The 21,535-nt window shown below is 43.8% G+C and overlaps 1 protein-coding gene across 2 annotated transcripts in view; it reads right to left on the bottom strand.

Moving 5' to 3' along the window:
- Positions 1-345: 345 nt before the first annotated feature.
- The window catches only part of Ptpdc1 (protein tyrosine phosphatase domain containing 1), a 57,797-nt gene continuing 36,607 nt past the window's right edge, over positions 346-21,535 (bottom strand). Inside the window, exons 1-10 of one of the 2 annotated variants that reach the window (XM_075969677.1) lie at positions 20,390-20,705; positions 19,788-19,959; positions 16,600-16,680; positions 16,266-16,384; positions 14,234-14,371; positions 10,343-11,592; positions 7,013-7,198; positions 3,675-3,785; positions 2,156-2,294; positions 346-1,617 (exon numbers count right to left, since the gene is read on the bottom strand). In XM_075969677.1, the coding sequence (XP_075825792.1) occupies positions 2,175-2,294; positions 3,675-3,785; positions 7,013-7,198; positions 10,343-11,592; positions 14,234-14,371; positions 16,266-16,384; positions 16,600-16,680; positions 19,788-19,959; positions 20,390-20,615 (2,403 nt within the window). In that variant the 5' untranslated portion in view covers positions 20,616-20,705 and the 3' untranslated portion in view covers positions 346-1,617; positions 2,156-2,174. Of the gene's footprint in view, positions 1,618-2,155; positions 2,295-3,674; positions 3,786-7,012; positions 7,199-10,342; positions 11,593-14,233; positions 14,372-16,265; positions 16,385-16,599; positions 16,681-19,787; positions 19,960-20,389; positions 20,706-21,535 lie in introns of those variants that run through there. The other variant, XM_075969678.1, reaches the window with a different exon arrangement.

Raw genomic sequence — 21,535 nt, forward strand, 5'->3', positions numbered from 1 at the left:
TGTACATGGGAAGTAGAAAAAGACAAGATCTCCTGAGTAAATTGGGAGCATGGGAACCATGGGGGAGAGTAGGAGGGGAGGAGAAGAGAGAGGGAAAAAATATATAGCTCAATAAAAACAATTTAAAAAAAAGAAAGAAGAGGAAGGCTAGAATCTTGTCCACCTGGTTTTGATTTAAACCATTCCTTATAGAAGCCACTCTCCAACCTGGTCTCTCCAACAGAAGGTGAGCGTGGCTAGCTAACTCAGCTACTAACTCAGCTCCCAGCAAAGGCTTACCAGCATCGCTGGAGTGTGCACAACGCCAGGGCCACTACAGTGAAGAAGCACAGGACAGGGTAGCAGTTGTTCTTTTCATCTTTATTCAAATAAACACAACACCCGTACAGAGCCTGATTGTGTCTTCTCAGGCTGGTGTATTTCATTCTCTGACATGCAGTGGCGTGATCACATGACTGTTCTAGAACTTACAACAAGCGCTCCAGATGTACAGGCGCAGCTGGCTTTGAGAAGGGAGGGTGCTGAAGTTCCATGGTGTCGCTTGCCCATTCGAGGCTGACATAGATGAGGACAAACACTCTTTGAACTCCAGATTTGAGAATGTACCAAGAATGAAGGTATTTCCTGCTGCTAGCTAGGCACTTGAAAAGGATCTCTACACTGGGTGAGCCAGTTTATTAACAACTATTATATTTTATTTCCCCTGAAGACACTTCAGGGTGAAGAGGCCTGCACTTAGCCTTTGCCATCAGAGTTGTAAGAATAATGATTAAAACAGTTTCTGATATACTAGAGTGTAATTCAGCAAGGCACAAATTAGGGAAATTTCAGTTGTTCTAATTCAGTCTTATGTCTTTCCTAAAATTCTGAGATGCCAAGAGTTACTTCTTTAGCTTGAATTGGTCTGATTCTCTTTATGGTACGGGTTTTGCAGTTCCTGTATATTAATTTAAATAAGTTAGGCTTCAATTGCTGATTAATAGATTAAAGGAACAAGTTTAAACAGTCACCTGTTCTCATTTGAAGCCAGTTAAGGTGAATTCAACCTGGGGTCAAATTCAATTTAAAAATTATAATCCTCACAGCAAAACTGCAGCTAGTATCAGAGGCCAAGGCAAATGGGCTTATAAAAGGGCGGGGGGGGGGGACAGGCAGCAATGCCACCACTCCTGGGGCAGACAGTGGGCTGGGGGGGGGGGGACAGCCAGCAATTCCACTACTCCAGGTCTGAGCTCCCTGTCAGAATGGTCACAGTGCCACAAGAGCGCAGGGTTGGCGAGGAGCCTTCTCCCAGAGCTGCAGTCCCTTCTGCACAGTCCCTGGAAGGACAAAGGCCAGTTCTGCTCCTTAGCAACTGCCCCCAGTGGTCGCTTCTGATCCCACTTCTCTGAAAAGAAGTGAACTGGCTAAGCAGCAGGCTGGGGAAATGAAATAAGGCTTCTGGGTTGAGAGCGGCTCCCTCCTCGGACAGCCAAGGGAGAAGGTGTCTGGACGCCTGACAAAGAGCAGGGCTACTTTCCACAAGTACCAAGTCCCAACCTCTCCAGTCAGTCTATTAAAGAAAACTGAATCGTTGGATCATTGAAAAATAACAGACTTTGAAAGGCTTTGCCACATCTGTAAAAAGAGAAAAGAAAACAAAAAACTTCAAAGTTTTTTAAAGTTCTTTAAAATGTATTAATAGCCTTCTTAGTAACAAATATAAAACATTTTAAGACACTTGGTGACTTTCTTAGGTCACAGTTCTGATGAAGCGGACACATATATGCCTTGTGGGGGGGATATATAGTAAGGTTTTACTGCTAAAATGATCTATTTGATAGAAACTCCAGGAAGAGTTCTGTTAAGAAAATAACTGTTTTGGAAGGAAGAGTTATTTTTTTTCCTTCAAAATGTCAAAAAGAGTAAGGACACAAATATACATAAAATGTCAGTACAACTATATTAATTCAGTAAATAAATAAAGTGGCACCAACTTTATGGCAAATTTTCAAGACACAGCTCAAGGATATTTTAAAATAAATAACTACTCTAAAAAGGAACCACTATTCTCAGCACAAGAGACACAGCGTTGACAACGAAGTGTGGCAAGGAAGGGCAGTGCCAGCATGCCACGTCCACATGGGAGCAGAGGCGCCACCCTTAGGATGCATACTTGTCCAGAGAAGGAAGCTTCAGGCGAGGCCAGGCCTAGGGCTGTCTTTTGCCATTTTTCTTTTCTCTTCCAATGTGTGCTTAAATATCTTCTTCAGGGTGTTGTAAACTATTGGTCCATTTTCAGAGTCAAAATTAACCTAGTGACAAAGAACATTTCTATTTAAGACACTGTGGCAACAATTTAACCAGTTTCTGTTTGCAAAGGAAGGAAGGAAGGACTCAGCAAATGCAGCAATTGACTTAGAGAGAAATGCATGCAGTTAAAACCGCACAGGATGGGTTTCTTTCCCCGAAGGGCTATGTTAGAGCTATCGATCTCATCCATCAAATTTGAGAGTGAGAACTCAAACCTGCACTTCAGTGCTGAGATTACAATCCACACAGCTGGCCAGTGAGCAGTGAGCAGGAGCTCAGAGTCATTCATGTTACAACAGAAGTCTCTTATCCAAAGGAAGCACACCGGCTGCTCTGTATGGTGTTCAGAAGCCCTGGGCCACTCTGGACTGCAGTCTGAAGACCTCACTGTCTGGCTTTCCACCTGTCCCTGTGTATCTCCACCTTTCATGTAGTGTCTGTGGTGGCGGTTCTCAACCTTCCTAATGCTGAGACCCTTTATTTCAGCTCCTCATGTTGTGGTGACCACCACCATGACATTACTTCATTGCTACTTCATAACTGTAATTTGGCCACTGTTATGAGTCATAGTGTCCCATCTGCTATGGGACCCCCAAAGGGGTCAGACTGAGAGCCACTGGTACATGGGCTTCAATTTCCTTATGTGAAAATATAAAACCCAAAACCTACCGCCTTAAGATCTCTGTGAGTTTAAATGAAATCTGGCACCTGCAAGTGTTGTGTACACAAAAAACCTCAGTGAGATCGAGGGTCCCCTCTCTCCTGGAAACGCACTGTGTGCACACCTGGGGCCTCCGCCATGCCTGTCATGCTCTGCCGAGGAGTGATGCTGACAGACAGGGAACTAGAGCAGTCAGTCCCTGCACTGTCTCCAGAGTAAGGTGGGTCCTACTGAAAAGGAGCCAACATCTTGGGCGCAGCATCTCACCACCACAAATTGCTCGTCTTTACACAAAGAGGGATCCAGGACACTGCGCTACTTGATTTTCAGTGTCCGGGTGCGGCATTCCCAAGGCTCACGGGTCAGAATTAAACTCCTGGAACCATGCATTAATGTTTTTGTGGGTATTGACCTGACTATTCTGCTTAGACGATTCTTGTTTAAACACAAGGGGGAACTGACAAACAAATACCCCTGACTCCTATGAGGAACAAGATTTAAAATACTTGCTGAATACTCAGCTGTTTCTCTCTTTGGCTCTATAAAAGCTCTTTGTTCCGACACTGCCCTTCAACTACCTGGCAGTTCAGCTTTGTCCTGACACCACTGTTAGGAAACTCCCTGACTTCTCATAAAACACATGCGCAAGAGCTCGGAGTCTTAGCTGAGAAGTCCTGGCTTACAAAGCTGGTGTGACCAGCGTGGGGACACAGGGACTCACCTTGGTGAAAGCTTTGACGGCATGTGAAAGGCACGCTTCCTCCACCTCCACAGGAAGTGTCTGCAGGCTCACTATACAATGCAACACACAGAGGATGGTCTGGTACTGACCCTGTTTCATTTTTTCCAGATATAAAAAATAAAAAATTAATTTGAAAATATCTCAAGAAATCAGCTCAAATAATTATAGAGGGAGCTTCTGGCTATGCAGCTCTATGACTTAGCACTCAGTTTTAAAGGTTGTTCATCAAGCACTCAGCCAGGTGTTTACTGTATATATTAATATGGCACGGAAACTTCATGAAATGGGTCAGAGCTAGTTGATTTATCTCAAGTTTGGTATGGTTTTAAACCACATGCTTCTCCTGCAGTGCTCAGAATAGACCTTTCTTTCCTACTGTTTCTGGCTATAATCACTTCAGCTTGGTCAGCTGATGCTGCAGTTGAGTGCACAGCTCACTTGGGTACCAGACAGTCAGTACCATGCGTGCGCCCAGCTCCCTGCAGACACTGTCTGGGGAGGTGGGCAGACGGAGCCCCCCAGTGGCAGCAGAGATGTAAGGAGGCAGCTGTAGGGTAGATGCTGTAGGAAGGGTCTGCTGACTAGAATGCTAGGGATCTTCTACCCTAGCAAAGGAAAAAACCCCATCACCATGTATGTATGTATGTATGTATGTATATATATATGCATGCATGCATGTATGTATGTATGTAGATGGGACTCACTGAGGCCAACCACCAACATCTCCTCTAGAAATTTATTCTAAGGGAATAAATCTGAAATACAGAAAAGCCTGTGAAGACAGATTATTGTTACAAAGATGTTTATAAAAGTAAAAATCCTTGGTGCAAAATAATTGTACCCAGGAGTTGGGATGGGTGTAGTAAAGCAGACGGGACTTGATGCGCCTCAGTGTGTGAGCCTCGCCCAGTAGGATCCAAGTTGGAACCCTGCGAGAACACCTGCCGTAAACTTGGGGCAAGCTGGTCTACCTTGCCTTGTCTATAAAAGGGGCCTTCGTTCTAAGCACTGTCAAGATGAACAGGGTGAAAGTAGCCACTACTTCCTGACAGGGTTGTCCACAGCTGCCAAACAAGGCTAATCTCTTTCCTATCACTTCCTATTTGATCGCTGAAATGTAACAACAGAGAAAATATCCTAAGAATTCTAGACACTGGGGAAAAAATCTTATCTTAAAAGGTGTACACAGGGCTGGGAAGATGGGTCAGGTAAAGTGCTTGCTGGGAAAGCCTGCCGACTAGAACCCATGTAGAAAGCCTAGTGGGCATGACAGGCCTGGTGTAAACAGTCAGGGAGGCCGAGATAGGATTCCGAGAACATGCTGGCTACCAGGAAGGTAGAGAGATGGAGGAAGACAGCTGACATCAATCTTAGGCCTTCACATACACAAATGTGTGCCCACACATGTAAGCAAGCAAGCAGTTACACCACACAGCGTCTGTCTCTGTTTTATATCTTGATATCCATGTGTGAGGGGATATACCTTCATGTGTGTTTGTGGACATACCGTGACAGTAGCTTGTGTGAGCAGACACAGTCACATATTTTCTGAAGACTTGGAGGCAATGAGATGCTTACGCTGTAGCATGGTGGGCTAACAGCCAGCATTGTTCCCCAAAACAAAAGCAAAGCCTATTTTGAACTAAAACACTTCTATTTTTATGTGGTTAAAAATGCTAAATTGTATGGTAGGAGCTACAATGAAAAGCAGTTTCCCTCTCTTCCTACATCCCTGATGGCAAACATCAGAACCAGTGTATAGCCTCCTGATACTCTTTTCTATTTTATACATATATAAGCTATATAGACATATGCACACATACATCTTTAAAAATAGCAAGGAGTATATATTTCAATCTCCATTTTAGTTTTTATAGACACATACAGTAAGCAGAAACAGACACTTTGAAGAGGTATTTAGTTATAATGTAACCCACGTAAGAGCCAAACAAGCTCATTATAGTCACCCATTATAGATGGTCACCCATTCATGAAAAAATCATAGTTTGTTTTGGTTTGTTTGTTGGGACAGAGTCCCACTATGTAGCCCTGGATGGCCTAGAACTCACTATGTAGAGCAGGCTGTCGTCAGACTCGGAGAGATGTGACTCCTGAATGCTGGGATTACAAGTACTCGCTGCCATTTCTGTATTTTCTAAACGTCTATGTTGTGTATCAATGTCTCTGTGTCTACAATGTTGTAGATCAAACACAGGGCTTGTACACACTAGGCTATTTCTCTATCACTGAGCTACATCTCCAGCCCCAATTTCTCTTATTTTAGAAAAACTACTAAAAAAATGGGGAACTGGAGCGATGGCTCAGTGGTTAGGAACATGTGCTCCTCTTGCAGAGGACCTGAGTTCAGTTCCTAGAACCCACAGCAGGTAGTTCACAAGGGTCTGTGACTTCAGTTCAAGGGGGATGGGATGCCCTCTTGTGTCCTCTGCAAGGGTCTGTGACTTCAGTTCAAGGGGGATGGGATGCCCTCTTGTGTCCTCTGCAAGGGTCTGTGACTTCAGTTCAAGGGGGATGGGATGCCCTCTTGTGTCCTCTGCAAGGGTCTGTGACTTCAGTTCAAGGGGGATGGGATGCCCTCTTGTGTCCTCTGCAAGGGTCTGTGACTTCAGTTCAAGGGGGATGGGATGCCCTCTTGTGTCCTCTGCAAGGGTCTGTGACTTCAGTTCAAGGGGGATGGGATGCCCTCTTGTGTCCTCTGCAAGGGTCTGTGACTTCAGTTCAAGGGGGATGGGATGCCCTCTTGTGTCCTCTGCAAGGGTCTGTGACTTCAGTTCAAGGGGGATGGGATGCCCTCTTGTGTCCTCTGCAAGGGTCTGTGACTTCAGTTCAAGGGGGAATGGGATGCCCTCTTGTGTCCTCTGCAAGGGTCTGTAACTTCAGTTCAAGGGGGATGGGATGCCCTCTTGTGTCTTCTGCAAGGGTCTGTGACTTCAGTTCAAGGGGGATGGGATGCCCTCTGTGTCCTCTGCAAGGGTCTGTGACTTCAGTTCAAGGGGGATGGGATGCCCTCTTGTGTCCTCTGCAAGGGTCTGTGACTTCAGTTCAAGGAGGATGGGATGCCCTCTTGTGTCCTCTGCAAGGGTCTGTGACTTCAGTTCAAGGGGGATGGGATGCCCTCTTGTGTCCTTTGCAAGCATTGCATTCACATAAACACACAAAAGCCAGACGTTTATACAAAATTAAGGGGAAAAAAGAAAAAAAAACACTAAAATAGACAAAATAATATTTTCATTCTTTTTTTTGCACATGTGTGAGGGCCTTAATTAACTTATTAGCTGGCCCGATAGCTTCTTTACCTTCTCTAGTAAAAACAGGGCATCACCAGCATCTGCTTGTCTGTCAACCAACATTTCCACATCCTCTTTGGTGATTACAGGCTCTTTCAGTTGCTCCACCCAAGACCACATCAAACTGCACAAGATGAAAGGGTCTCTCTCACCACATATTCTTTCCCAGGCTCCCTCCCGGGAATTCAATTCTTTCTGCAAAGGAAGAGAAAGAGAGAGATGGACAGGGGAAAGAGAGGTGTATGGAGCCTTACTGGAGGATCCACAAGTGACTTAAGAGTGAAGGCTGGGCTCTGGTGTGCAACGTGGACCTTCTTCAGGGCCTGCACCTCTAGGTGGGGGTGCCTGGCTAATCGCATCCCTGTCACAAACAGAGCAGGCTAACCACTGAGAGAAGAGCCACTGAAGCGTGCAGCCCTGACTCCGATTCAGAGGCCAGAGATGCAGTTCGAGAGGCAGTCTTCTTTCTCAGGCATCTGATAAACAAAACAGAAATTCAGGCTGCAAATGAAGTAAAATCGTAGATTAAAACTAGGGGAGCAATTATAAGTTAGCCTGGGGCCTCAGCTAAGCCTTTAAACACACACACGCACACGCACACACAGAAAATTGCATGAAAGTTGGCAAATGTGGAGTGTTTTTCTGAAAGTGCCTTTTAGAATCCTACAGAGAATCCTACAGATGAAGTAATAAGCCTGGCAGCCTGAGATCTGGGAGGGTAAAAACAAGTGGGAAGCCTTGTGAACACACCCAAAGATCTGCAGACAGGTCAGTGTATTCGTGTATGTGCCTGCGCATGTGTGTGCACGGAGGTCAGAAGCAGCTCTGTGCAGCTGCTCTTCTCCATTTATCATGTGAGTCTAGGGACTTGGAGGAGTCATCTCTAATGACTCAAACTGCCAGCCTCACACGAGAATTTAAGACTTCACCTTACAAAGAAGAGTTAAGAAATTTCTGACAGGGATCAGATTTATGTTTTGGTAAATCAAATAAAACTTTTCAATAGTCAAAAACACAGTAGTTGTTAATATCCATTTGGTTACTCAGTAAATCTTGTAGCCTGTACCACAAAGTGGTAGAAATGGTAACAGAAGACTTAGAATACAAGACTTATTTCCAGTAAGATGGATAGAGTAACTTGTGCAGAGCTCAACGCTAGCAACTGGCAGGGAGGCATTCCACTAACTTGCCTTACTGCATGGGCCATGGCCTAGGAACCCTCCAGTGCTAGCTTCTCTTTATCATATAAATAAGCTCATACTTGGAATTGTCTATATTCCTGCCTATCTCACATATTGTGTACAGAAAAGGAGAGCTTTTATTTCATCTCAGGGCTATATGAGGAGATAACTGGGCAAAACAAAAACTGTCTTAGTGAAATGAGCATTGCACCAGGAAGCTTCCCAGTGAGGCAGAGCTGTGAGGAGAGCTTGCCTATACGTACTGCCGCATGAACCACAGCCTTGAGTAGCCACTTGACCTCTGGAGTTCTTAACCCTCACCTGTGACTCTGAGTTCCTAAACAGACCACCTGCATCTAGGAGCTCTGTGAAAAGCACAAGGCATGCTCACAAAACAGCTTAGTATAGGCACACACAGCACTGCACTTCTTTTTCCAGAGTACAGTCTTGCTCACAGACCTAAAATAAAACTAAGAAGTAAATGGTTTGTGGTTCCAGAAAATGTTCTTTATACATGTTACATGTTGAAATAGCCTACCTCAAATGAAACCTGCCCATTTTTGTTGTTGTCTAAGGCAAGCTCTCTCTGTAGCCCTGGCTGTTCTGAAACTCCCTATGTAGACCAGGCTGGCCTTGAATTTGTAAGATTTGATCTCTCTTGGCTTGAGTGCTTGATTAAAAGTATAGCTGACAGCACCTGACCCAAACCTGCATTTTCTCAGCTCGTGTGGGTAATTGGCTGAGGGACGTGCAGGGCTGACCTGGGAGTGGCACCGTGACATTCTTAGCACTAGGGTCCTCTTACTTGTTAGCTCTCAGCATAGAATACTGCATGAGAAATATCTGCTGTCTAAATGACAGGGTTTTTTTTTTTTTCGGTTTATAGTGGAGAATAAAGAAAATTTATTTCAAAGGAAAACAATATTTGAGTTTTTAATTAGGTAAATACTCTAATTCAGTTCTCTCTTCTGTTGCACACTGTAAGTTGTTAAGAGCTCCAAACATAAGTTCCGACCTCTGAAGATATCCTAGCTTATAGAAGTTTCAGGTCCTTGGTTCTATACATCGTGGCACATGGAAGAGTAGCAATTACTTTAATAGCACGACCTGAAGAGATGGCTCACAGCTAAGAGTGTGTGCTTCCAGAGGACCTGAGTTCAGTTCCCAGCATTCACATCATCAGCTCCAGGGATATCAGACAGTCTCTTCTGCTCTGAGGGCACCTCCATGCCACTGTACACAACCTCCTAATACACACAATTATAATATAAAATGAAATCTTTCAAGTAATCCACAGAAGAGTATGGCTGCCAATTCAGGATTTCTCTGAATCAAAAAGCCCAGGTCAGTTCCATGTTGGGGCTGGTTTCCTGTTTCTCTTAACTGAGTTTCTAGGAACCCATCTTTTCTTCTAGACAAGGTGCTCATCCCAGGAGAGGAAGTACAACCGAAGACTGCTTTCCTACGAAGAGTAAAACACACACACACACACACACACACACACAAAGGAGTTAAAATATAAAACTTCACATTCTAAATTAGAGCCGAGAAATGGGTTTTCGAGTCCTCCTCTCAGATATAACAGATCACTGGGCTCATTCTCATTTACTATCTCTAAGCCTCAAGTGACATCGTTGGGATGAGGCCAGCAAATCTGTGAGAGAGCAGGCCAGGAAGGCAGGCCTGACTCACCACTTGTACCAAGAAGCTTTGGGAAGTAACTTTATTTTTATCACTCGACCAGTGGTTCCCAAATGTGGTTCCCTGTTCCAGGCCCTCAGTCAGAAAAACACTGCAGACCAGGTCCTAACATCATCTTCTGTGGACTTGACTGTCCCTGGGAGAAAGCTACCAACATTAACATCATGTATGGAGCAAGCATCACACTAGATATATTCTTGAACACAGAATCTAACTGGAACTACACAAACACCCTGGGTCATTTCTACATCAGCTTCACATCATACTTGGGAAACCTCAAGTTCCTAGCTTCTCATTTCTGTAATAAAGAAGTTTGGAAAAATGTGTCACATACTTTTGGTCTGACAAAACCATTTCTGTGTGTGTGTGTGTGTAGAATATATATATATACATATATATATGCATACACTCCATATAAATATATAAGTACATATATATTTAAATGAAATACAAATACCTGCCACATTTCCACTTTCCTTTTCACTTCCTCCTTTTCCACAAACTCATTTAAATTTGCAAGGGCTTTGGCTGCCAATATTCTCCTTGCTTCAGCGCTCAGTTCAGACTGCAAACCAGCATGTGGCATTGCTTCTGACAGGTATGTGCTGTCTTGGATTTTCTGTCCATGTGGGAACTGTGCCTTAGGACTGGAGGAGCCACAGTTTAGAGGGCTGCAGGGAGTCCTCCCTTCCCCCTGAACAGAGCCTGGAACCCAACCACCAGGAGCTTCACCCCGACAGTGAGTGACTTGCTCTGGACCCCTAGGGATACTTGCAAAGTTGGGTGGCACTGGTTCTCCAGGATTGTGTGAACAGGAAACACCCACAGAGAAGGTTCTGCTCCGCTGTACTTCCTTTGGAATGTCCTTCCTACAGAAAAGTGGTGATCCCTCATCCTTGAGTCCTTCTAAGCCTCCACACTTTGAATGAGTCCAGAAAGAAAATGTACTGTGAACCAATGCTTCCTTATTTAAACGTAGCTCTGGAGTCGGTGACATGTAACAATGGCTGATATGCTTCTGATGCTGGAGGCTGTGGTCTAGCAAGTCCTGGGCAGGTACTGTCCAAGGTGTCTCCCCTTGCTCCAGGATAGCTTTGGCCCTTTTTAAGTCTGAGTCACTGTAGCTGAGCTGCCTTTTCAGATGTGTCAGGGGCTGAAGACTCTCAGCATTCCTCCTCTTCCAGAGGGGGTCAAGGTCATGCTCATTAGAAAGGCTCACATCCTGGTCCTCGAACTCGGCCGCCACTGCAGTGGGGTGAAACGGATCAGGTGCATCACTGCTCTGCCTCAGTAACTCTTGATCCAGTTGCATCGTAACCATCTCCGACACAGTCTTTTCAATTTCAGCAGAGAGTCCAGGTCCTTCTATCATGCTCTTCATGACAACTGGCCTGTTCTCAGCCAGGTCGAGCAGGAGCTTGCAGACCAGGTGGATGATCTTTGGCACATGTTTTAGAAGTCGGGCCTCGTAACCATGAAGCAGATGACGCTGGCGAATCAGGTACTGGGCTAGGGTAACGGCATGTGCTTTGGGATCACAGCAAGAGAAAATATTTCGGAGTGGAGCCAGAAACTGAGTGAATTCCCGTACACAAAGCAGCTGCCCTCTGGTTTGTATGGAATTGGGGCGTTTTGCTCGCACAAATATAATTGCTTGGTCAGCAGTCATTCTTGTTGCAAAAACTAAGTAACATGCTATTAGAACACCTACACAGTAAAGAAAATTAGTATGAGAAAAGGCTCGTTTATGTATCAGTCTTTGATGATTTAAAACTTAAGAATCATATAAATCATATGTTAAGAAAGATAGTAATGACATCTGCCAGTTTTTTATTGCTTTTTTTTTTTAATACAGGGACTCATGTAGGCTGGCCTGGAACTCTGTATATAGGCAAGAATGACTCTCTGGCCTCCACCATCCAAATGCTAGTATTACAAGTGTACACCACCAGGCTGGTGTTATGAAGTACTGGGTATCAGACCCAGGACCTCCTGTAATCTAGGCAAGCACTCTGCCACCTGAGCTAAATCCCAACCCCTCCAGCATTTGTTACTGCAAAGACTTCTCCTCATCTCTGTGGCAGTTCCTTCCTGTGACTGAGTCAGCTTTGCACCCCAGAGAGGAGCTAGCACACAGCTGGCAGGTGACAGAGTGCTCAAGTGAGAAGGGCTTCAGAAGAAAGCTAAGGGTCTGGCACAGTCTCCTCCTGGCTAATTCTGGCATGGAAGGAAGCCAAACTGTGCTTCTGCATTCAGGGGCAACAGTTCTTGACGTTTACATCCAATCCACCACCCACTCTACCCTTGAACTTCCTGCTCTGATATCTCTGGCATCCACTGACAAGATAGTCTTGTTGAGCCTTCCCCCAGATTGGGAAGGTTTTGCTTTGGGATTATCTACGTTCACAGATTCACTTCTCTGCCCGACAATTCTTCCAAACCATGTCTACACTAATATGTGTTTTTCTCCACACCAGGCTATAACTCTGTTACGTAAGCAAATACTATAAAGGATGTCAGCTGTAATAGTATAATGACTAATTTTCATTAGTTACTTATTGGTAAGAATTCATAGTCAATTAATTATAATACAATAGCTAACAAATAAAGGCAAATCAAAGACACCCACACAAGTCCTAGATTTGTGAACATCTAGTTACATATGAAAATCAGAACCTCTGAGAACTGCATGTCCTCTAGTTTGCAGTGAATACAATATAGGTTTCTCATGGGGATACAGCAGATCTTTGGTATAAAGATGAATATCTGCAGAGTTATACCATGCAATGTCCAGGAACAAAGATATTTTGGCTTTATCCTAAGAGTTGCTAATATTTACATGAGTTCAATTCTAACCTGGGTGCTCCTAGGTAGGTAGGGAATCCCATATACACTGGGATGGTTTTGTCTGACTAAATCACATGACAATCAAACTATTGACCCCATACCTTTTATTTTTACTATCAGACCAGCAGTTAATAAAGTTTGCTGAGTGTTTGTATAAAGCCACTGACTTTCACATAGAACTTTACATACAAATAGTCTTCTTCAAGTACACAATTCTTATGAATCCCAAAGTAGAGAAGACACGAAAGATGGAGCCAGACAGGCATGAGTGGAACAATGAGCCTGCCACTCACTAAATGTAGCAGATGACTTAATTTTTCCAACCCCATCTGTTGCTAACAACTTCACAGGAGAGCAAATACAAAATACTCGGAGCATGGCAGGTGAATAGGACTTGCTTTTCTAGTTGCTCTTTAGCTAAGAAAAATATTTTGGGGGCTGGAGAGATGGCTGGGTGGTTAAGAGTACTTATTGCTCTTGGAAGATGCCGGTTTGGTTCCTAACAGCTTACATGGTATTCACAAGGGTCTGTGGCTCCAGTCCCAGGGGAATCAGACACCCTCCTTTGACCTCCATGGGCACCAGCCTGCATGTGGTGCACAGTCACACATGCAGGTAAACATGCACGGACATAAAAGTCTTTAAGAAAAAAGTCTTTCTGCCTGGTGGTGGTGGTGCACGCCTTTAATCCCAGTACTCGACAAGCAGAGGCAGGTGGATATCTGTGAGTTCAAGACTAGCCGGGTCAGACAAGTTTACACACACACACAAAAAAAATCTTGTCTCAAAAAACAAAACAAAAAAGGAGAGAAAAGGGGGCTGGAGAGATGGCTCAGAGGTTAAGAGCACTGACTACTCTTCCTGAGGTCCTGAGTTCAATTCCCAGCAACCACATGGTGGCTTACAACCATCTGTAATGAGATCTAGTACCCTCTTTGGGCCAGCAAACATACAGACAGACAGAACACTGTATACATAATAAATAAATAAATCTTTTTTTAAAAAAGGAGAGAAAACAGTATTTAAAAACACTATTAACATGAGGTGCTCCATTTCAATAAGCAGATCAATGAAGCAGTTTTAGAAACATGAAAACATGAGTTTTCAACTCTAAATTATTGAGAATACTCTTATTGATTCAATATTATGATTACTACTACTATTACTACTACTACTATTAGGGTTTTTGAGACAGGCTTTCTCTGTGTAGCCCTGGCTGTCCTGAAACTCACTCTGTAGACCAGCCTGGCCTCGAACTCACAGAGATCTGCCTGCCTCTGCCTCCCTGAGTGCTGGGATTAAAGGCGTGCGTCACTACCACTTGGCTTCAATTCATGGTTATTATATAGGCTTAAGACGCTTCAAATATCTTTTATTTCTTTAATTTAATTCAAAATCTTTGTTATAATTCTAAAAACTATTTATCTTTAGAATTAGGAAATCTCATTCCTACATATCTAAATATGCCCACACACCAGTAATTTGATTCTCTAGAATTCACCTGTTCGCCCAAGCCCTGCGTGGCAGTGGACAGCTACTTTTCCTTCCTGTAATGCAAATGTCATCACTTTTACCATGTCTAAGATGGCAGTGAGGGATGCTACGCCATAATCCTTCCATCCGAAGTTGTAGAAATAAACTAGACAATGGAAGAGAAAAAGAAAAACAAAATTAATATACATTAAAAATACTTGCAAGGACAGTTGAAGAAAATGAGTTACAAGGTGCCGAGATTTCACTCAAGAAGTAGGCTTACATTATTTGTAAAAGCCAGAACCTGAAAACAACCTAGATGCCCCTCAACCTAAGAATGGACACAGAAAATGTGGTCCATTTACACAATGGAGTACTATTCAGCAGCAAAACACAATGGCAGCTTGAAATTTGCATGCAAATGAGCAGAACTAGAAAAAAACATTCCAAATGAGGTTAACCAGACCCAGAAAGACAAATATAGTGTGTATTCACTCATAGGTGGATACCAGACATAAAGCAAAGGATAACCAGTCCACAGTCCACAACCCCAAAGAAGCTAGAATGTCTTTCAGAAACAGATGGAAGCAGATACAGAGATCCACAACTAACCACTGGGCCGAGCTCCAGACAAAGAGCGATAATATAAACAAAGGGGTCAAGACCATGATGGGGAAACCCACAGAATCAGCTGACCCAAACTTACGGCTGACAAATGGAGAGCTTGTATAGGACCAAATAGGCCCCCTGAATACGGGTGACAGTGGTGTGGCTTGGGCAGTCTATAGGGCCACTGGCAGTGGGACCAGGATCTAATTCCAATGCATGAACTGCCTTTGCAGAGCCCATTCTCTATGGAGATATACCTTGCTCAGCCTAGGCATGGGGGGAGGATCTTGGTCCTGTCTCAAAGAGGGGACTGTACTTAGTTGACTTCCCAGGGGAGGCCTTAACCTCTCTGAGGAGTGGATTGAAGGTGGGGTGGTGGGAGGGAGGCAGCAGGAGGAGGGGGAAATGGGATTGGTATGTAAAAAATTAATTAATTTAAAAAACCAAATTCAAGGAAAGAAAGGAAACCCTAATAAATGAGAACATCAAAATAAAACAAAACAAAACAAACAACAACAACAAAAAGAAGCAGGCTTACAATAATAGCCTTTTTTATTTGTTTTTATTTCTTGAGGCAGGGACTCGCAGTGTAGCCCTGGCTCTCCTGGAGCTTGATATGAAAACTGGGATAGTCTTGAACGCATCTGCCTCTGTGCTTCCTGAGTGCTGGGATTAAAGGTGTGAGCCACCATGCCCATATAACAGGATTTTTATATTTCCAGTAAGTTTAACTTTTCTTAAAAGTACATTCTTTATTATCTAATATATTTTCTGCTTTAGTGCAGATGGAAAGAATTAGAATAGAATTAAAAATTAAGGTGGAGGTAAATAACATGTATTCTTGTTTAAGAATATAAATTCTATAAAAGGTTAATAAATGGTTGTATATCTCTACCTCTACCTCTTTATCTCTATCTCTATCTAGAGCTGGCTAGACATAAGCCTCATAAGTATACGTTCCCGGCCCACATGCTCATCTGGATCAGCCTGCTTTCAACAACCCTGCTGAGTGGACTCTCCTCCAAAGCTCCTGTGAGGAGCTCTGGGCTGGCCACAAGGACATATTCTTATGGGGCCAAAAATTAGTCAACTTCTAATCCTCACTGGACTTTCTAAGCTATGTGATCTCAGACAAGCAGATAACTCTCTAAGCCTAAGTGGAGTCACACAACTACTGTAAAGAGATAATGAGGCCATCATGTCTGACAGGTACAGGCTCTAACTAAACAGAAGCCTTTTACTGCAGCATTTCCTCCCAACCCCTCCTAGAGGAAAAAGAAACCCTGTACTACTCACAACTGCAACATCAAAGAACAGTAGCATCATTTAGAGTAAAATCAGAAGCCCACCACTGTGCAGATTCTATTGATAATCATTACCTCTTTAACCTAAGAGCCCGGGAGACAAAAGTCTCTAAGTATTGTCCTTGACAAGGGTGGAAAGGGACTTACTGCCGGCCTCCATGAAGGCTTCAGGAAGGTACGTGAAACCACTCTCTTGTTCCAGCGAGTTCCCACAGCTGGCATGCTCACCAGGGCGCTGAAGGTTGATGATTGTTTTTATGCCGTGACTTCAAAGAAAACGAGAAATCAGTTATAAGGACCTGGAGTCATGAGAAATGATTTCAGCATTAGTAAGACATTATTAATTGTTCTCAAACTTTTCTTAAAATCAGCTCTTCATGGCCTGTTTTTTAAGCGAAGTCCTTTTCCCTTGATGCCATAACCAATGGAAGAAAAGCATGCCTAGCGTATTCACTACAGCTGTGAAGGCTGCAGTACTTACCCGAGGAACTGCTCGATGATGTGATACTTCTCCAGCAGCTCAGAGGACGGGCGAGCCATGGCCAGGATACTGTCGGTGACCCTGAAGATAGTATGGACTGCTGAGATGCGCAAAACTCAGATCATTCTACCTGACAGGATCAACAACTTTTTCCCTATCACAGCAACTTCTATATTCTTACACAAATCTGTCTTCAATTCTGCATCACAATTAGAACTCTGAGAAACCTTGTAGCTCCTTAAACCCCCTGGAGGGGTGGGTTTCAAGACCTAAGTCATCTATGGATTCTGACAAAAGGTCTCCAAGGACTCTAGAGAGATTCTAGTGGACAGGAAGGGCACTTCACCTTGCGATACAGTGGTCAGTCAGCTAAATGGAGGACAACTAGGAGGCTGTTACCTGAGGTGTGAAACGGGGTAATAAGGCCAGACACACACAGGGTTGGGGTGAGAATTCAGGATGATGTAGATGTACAAATAGAGCACAAGTCCTGGCCTGTGGCTATAAATAAATACTGAGATGCTGTAATTTAGCAAAGAAGGAAGGTGGCGGTTCAGAGTCAGTTGGGCCTGACTTCAAATGCTCTTTTGCTTTTCTGCTTTCTATCTGTGAAGCAAATTAATTCATCTCTCTGGGCTATCTATAAAATGGCATTAACAACTCATAAGGTTTTATGAATATTAGTGATAATTTGAAAGCATCTAGTAGCAAAGTGCCTTGTCCTACAATTAAATGCTTATGAATGTATCTATGAACAAAGCAGACTGAGTCAATGAACAGCTGGCCATAAAAAGGGCCATAAAAAGCCTGTCGCTCTTATTAGACCTCCAGCTTTACTGTTTTATTCAAATTTGTCATCAAGTAGAAGGCGAAAGATGTGTAAAGTAGTCCATTGCAAGTTGTGACTCATGAATCTCAGAGGAGAAGCAGAGACACGAAACCGGCAGGTCAGTATCTGAAAGACAACTCCCCCTCCTGGAGCAATGTGTAGAGCCTCACATGGACTCCCAAAGACTAAGATGGAACCTGGTGTGAGAGGGCAGGGACAGGACAGGCTCACGTGGAGAGCTGACACGTGAGCAAAGTGTTCGTGTGAGCTGTGCTCTGCCGGACATTTGCTCGCCTGACTCTGACTCAGGAGGGTGTCCTCATGGCCATTACTGTCATCAGGCTGCACATGACTCATACAGAACACTTACAACAGTGCCTCAGGCTGTGTCACCACAGGTGTACCAGAAATTCAACATAAAAAAGTAGAGACAGCAAGTCAAATAAGCAGTCTACAACATCTGATCTTAAAAGTGGGTTCTTGTAGAAGCTAAATAAGGTGAACCCAAAGAAAAACATATAGCTATCCTCCTGGATATGGGAAGTAGACAAGATTGCCAGGCAAAAAATTGGGATCTTGGGGGTGGGGTGGGATGGGGGTAAGGGGAGATGGGGAGAGAAAAGTGAGAAGGGGAGGATGGGGGGAACTTGGGGAAATGGGATGATTGGGATAAAGGAAGGGTGGATATGGGAGCAGGGAAGCATATATCTTAATTAAGGGAGCCATCTTAGGGTTGGCAAGAGACTTGAACCTAGAGGGACTCCCAGGTGCCCAGGGCGATGTCCCCAGTTAGTTCCTTGGGCAGCTGAGGATAGGGAACCTGAAATGGCCCTATCCTATAGCCATACTGACGAATATCTTGCATATCACCATAGAACCTTCATCTGGCGATGGATGGAGATAGAGACAGAGACCCACACTGGAGCACCAGACTGAGCTCCCAAGGTCCCAATGAGGAGCAGAAGGAGGGAGAACATGAGCAAGGAAGTCAGGACCATGAGGGGTGCACCCACCCACTGAGACAGTGGGGTTGATCTATTGGGAGCTCACCAAGGCCAGCTGGACTGTGACTGAAAAAGCATGGGATAAAACCAGACTCTCTGAACATGGCAGACAATGAGGGCTGATGAGAAGCCAAGGACAATGGCACTGGGTTTTGATCCTACTTCATGTTCTGGCTTTGAGGGAGCCTAGCCAGTTTGGATGCTCGCCCTCCTAGACCTGGATGGAGGGGGGAGGACCTTGGACTTTCCACAGGGCAGGGAACCCTGACTGCTCTTCGGACTGGAGAGGGAGGAAGAGAGGAGTGGGGGGAGGGGGAGAGGAGTGGGAGGAGGGGGAGGGAAATGGGAGGCTGGGAGGAGGCAGGAATTTTTTTTTCAATAAAAATAAATAAATAAATAAAATTGGTTCTTGTGTATAAAATAATTCATGAGCAAAACTCTTTTTAAACAGTAAATTCTAAGAGTGTTCCAAATATGATTTTGTTTTTTGAGTTTTTTGAGACAATGTCTCTCTGTAGAGCCCTGGCTATCCTGGAACTTACTATGTAAACCAAGCTAGCCTTGAACCCACAGAGATCTGTCTACCTCTGCTCCCTGTGTACTGGGAATAAAGGCAGTCACCACTATGCCCAGCTCAGATATGATCTGATTATCCATATTTTTGAGACCACAGTGCATACCTGACTAGCTCATTGCTACCAAGAAAGGCAGGATGACTTAAGTGTAGAATTAACTGTGCTTAAACACAAGAAACCACGCCAGCATCTTATGGGCTGCCTGCTGAACTGGCAGCCTGTGCCTCTTCTTCAAGGAACACTAGAGTATATTTCATAATAAGAGATAAATTCACATTCAGATGTGAATGCTGAACTGCACAAACCCGAAGACTACACATGTGATTTTCTCAAATGTATAGCTGAACATTTTTACTGTTTTCACCAATTTCTGAAATTTAAGAACTATCTAATTATCTATTAATTTAAGAAAAAGACAAGATCTCCTGAGTAAATTGGGAGCATGGGGACCTCGGGGGAGGGAGGGTTGAAGGGGAGAAGGGAGAGGCAGGGAGAGGAGCAGAGAAGCATGTAGAGCTCAATAAAAATCAATAAATAAAAAGGAAATTTTTTAGTATCATTTCATTTAATATAAAGGCTTTGAATTTAATTATTTCCATTTTGCAGATGAGAAACTAAGGTTGAGTAGGTCAGTATCCCACAGGCAACCTACTGATAAACCCAAGGATGGTTGCAGGGTCCCCTGAATCCTTCATATTGCCTGCCTGTAGCATGCATCCTCACATGCATTCCTGCTTCCTTCATCCTACAGAGATGTGCAAGACCCAGAGCCATACTTACCAGGAGGAGTACACTCCCTTTATGGCTTGCTCCTGCTCACTCCAGCGTGCAGGGTTCTCATACTTACATGCTCTCCCACCACATGCCATGGAACATGCCATGTGTCCAGGGATGACATGCCGTAAACGTTCTCCCACCTTTGTGTACTTTGGTGTTGGGCGTTCAGAATTTTCTAGAATATACAAGGAAAGTAAGGTTCAAACTTCTATCCTCCCAGTAGAATAGTAACATGGGAAACAGTTGCATTTTGCCTCAGGATTGTAGATGGGAACCAGTTTAAATCCCTTCATGTAGTATTAAAAAGCTTTCGCATGCAATAATTTCTATATAATATACTGGTAAAGAGAAGAAAAAGCAAAAGCTCATCTTTTTCAAGAGGGTGAATTTTGTCTAAAACTATACTTGTAACAACAACAAAACCACCACACATCATGCCATCATTTTATCTCCTCTTATACATCCATTTGGTCTTAGCCTGAGCAGAGTCAAAAGCATACCCAGAATCACCTGTCAACACTCTAAAAGTACAGACACAACAGGAGCCTATTCCCACTCCTTACACTTAGATACAAAGGGTAGAAAATTATAAGAAAGAGTTTTACTTTTTCTCTCGGGAAAAGTTGGATTCCCCTCCGTACGGCTGACAGAAGACACAGCCACCATCACTTGGACAGAAGATGAGGACAGCAGCTTGGTGGCAGAGCCAGAGCCACGCCGGGCTTGCTGTAGCCTCAGGACCGGGTCAGAAGTGGAGTGCCGGCGGCCCTGCAGGAAGGCACTGAGGAAGTGCACAGCCGAGGGCCTCCGGGATGGGTCCTGCACCTGCATGGCACTCACTGGCTCCGGGCAAGCAAGAGCTGGAGGCAGGCAGAAGCCAGCTCTGGCTTGCTCAGTGAGGAGCTACACTGAGACACAGGCATCGCTCTGTATGATCTAAGAGCTTTTCAGGATAGGCTGATTGGTTTCCATAGCGACCAACAAAGAAACTACTGATTCCCACTTACATGTGAACAGGCAAAAATCCTACACGAACCAATTGTGTTTTGGACAAATTGTTCAAATACAGGGAAGAATACTATGCATTTAAAGTAGATTGTTCTTACATCTAGATTATTTTGTTTCTCAAATACACTTAAGATCTGACTTCTCAAAGAATTACTTCCAAAATATCGTTATGAGTTTTTAAATGCTTTTATGACATTGCCTTCTACACACAAAAATTAAAAGCTTAATTTTTGTTATGCCTTTCATAGCTGGTCTCCAGGTATTTTAAAAGAAAATTCTACTTTTCTTTGGAACAGGACAGGAAAAAAAAGTTTATTGTAATTCAGCAGTATATGCTAGATCCTACAACATTAGATTTTTCAATTTGTCAGAACCAAGTACCTTCTTATATTTTCTTGACAGAACCAAAGAAACACTTGAATGGAACAAATAAAGACATTCTATAGCTAAGAAGACAGCTTTGTATTTTGACTTTCAGAAATGAAGCCCCAATCTTGGTTATACGCTGTTGGGAACAACTTAGCTGTAAGCAAGGTTAACTATGAGCAGCCATGCCTTCCCAAAGTTCACAACTGCAATCAATCCTCTGCCTTCCGTTGCTATGGGAGGAAAACAGCTTCTAAGTCTCAGCGGAGGCATTTGAATAAAATTCTCTAAAGTATCACATTTTTAAAGGAACTGGCTGAGGGGGAGGTGGCAGTTTGAGAATAAAGGCTATAAAGAAAACAGAAACTCAACAACTG

This window comes from Microtus pennsylvanicus, chromosome 4 (assembly GCF_037038515.1).
Source record: "Microtus pennsylvanicus isolate mMicPen1 chromosome 4, mMicPen1.hap1, whole genome shotgun sequence".
NCBI lineage: Eukaryota > Metazoa > Chordata > Mammalia > Rodentia > Cricetidae > Microtus > Microtus pennsylvanicus.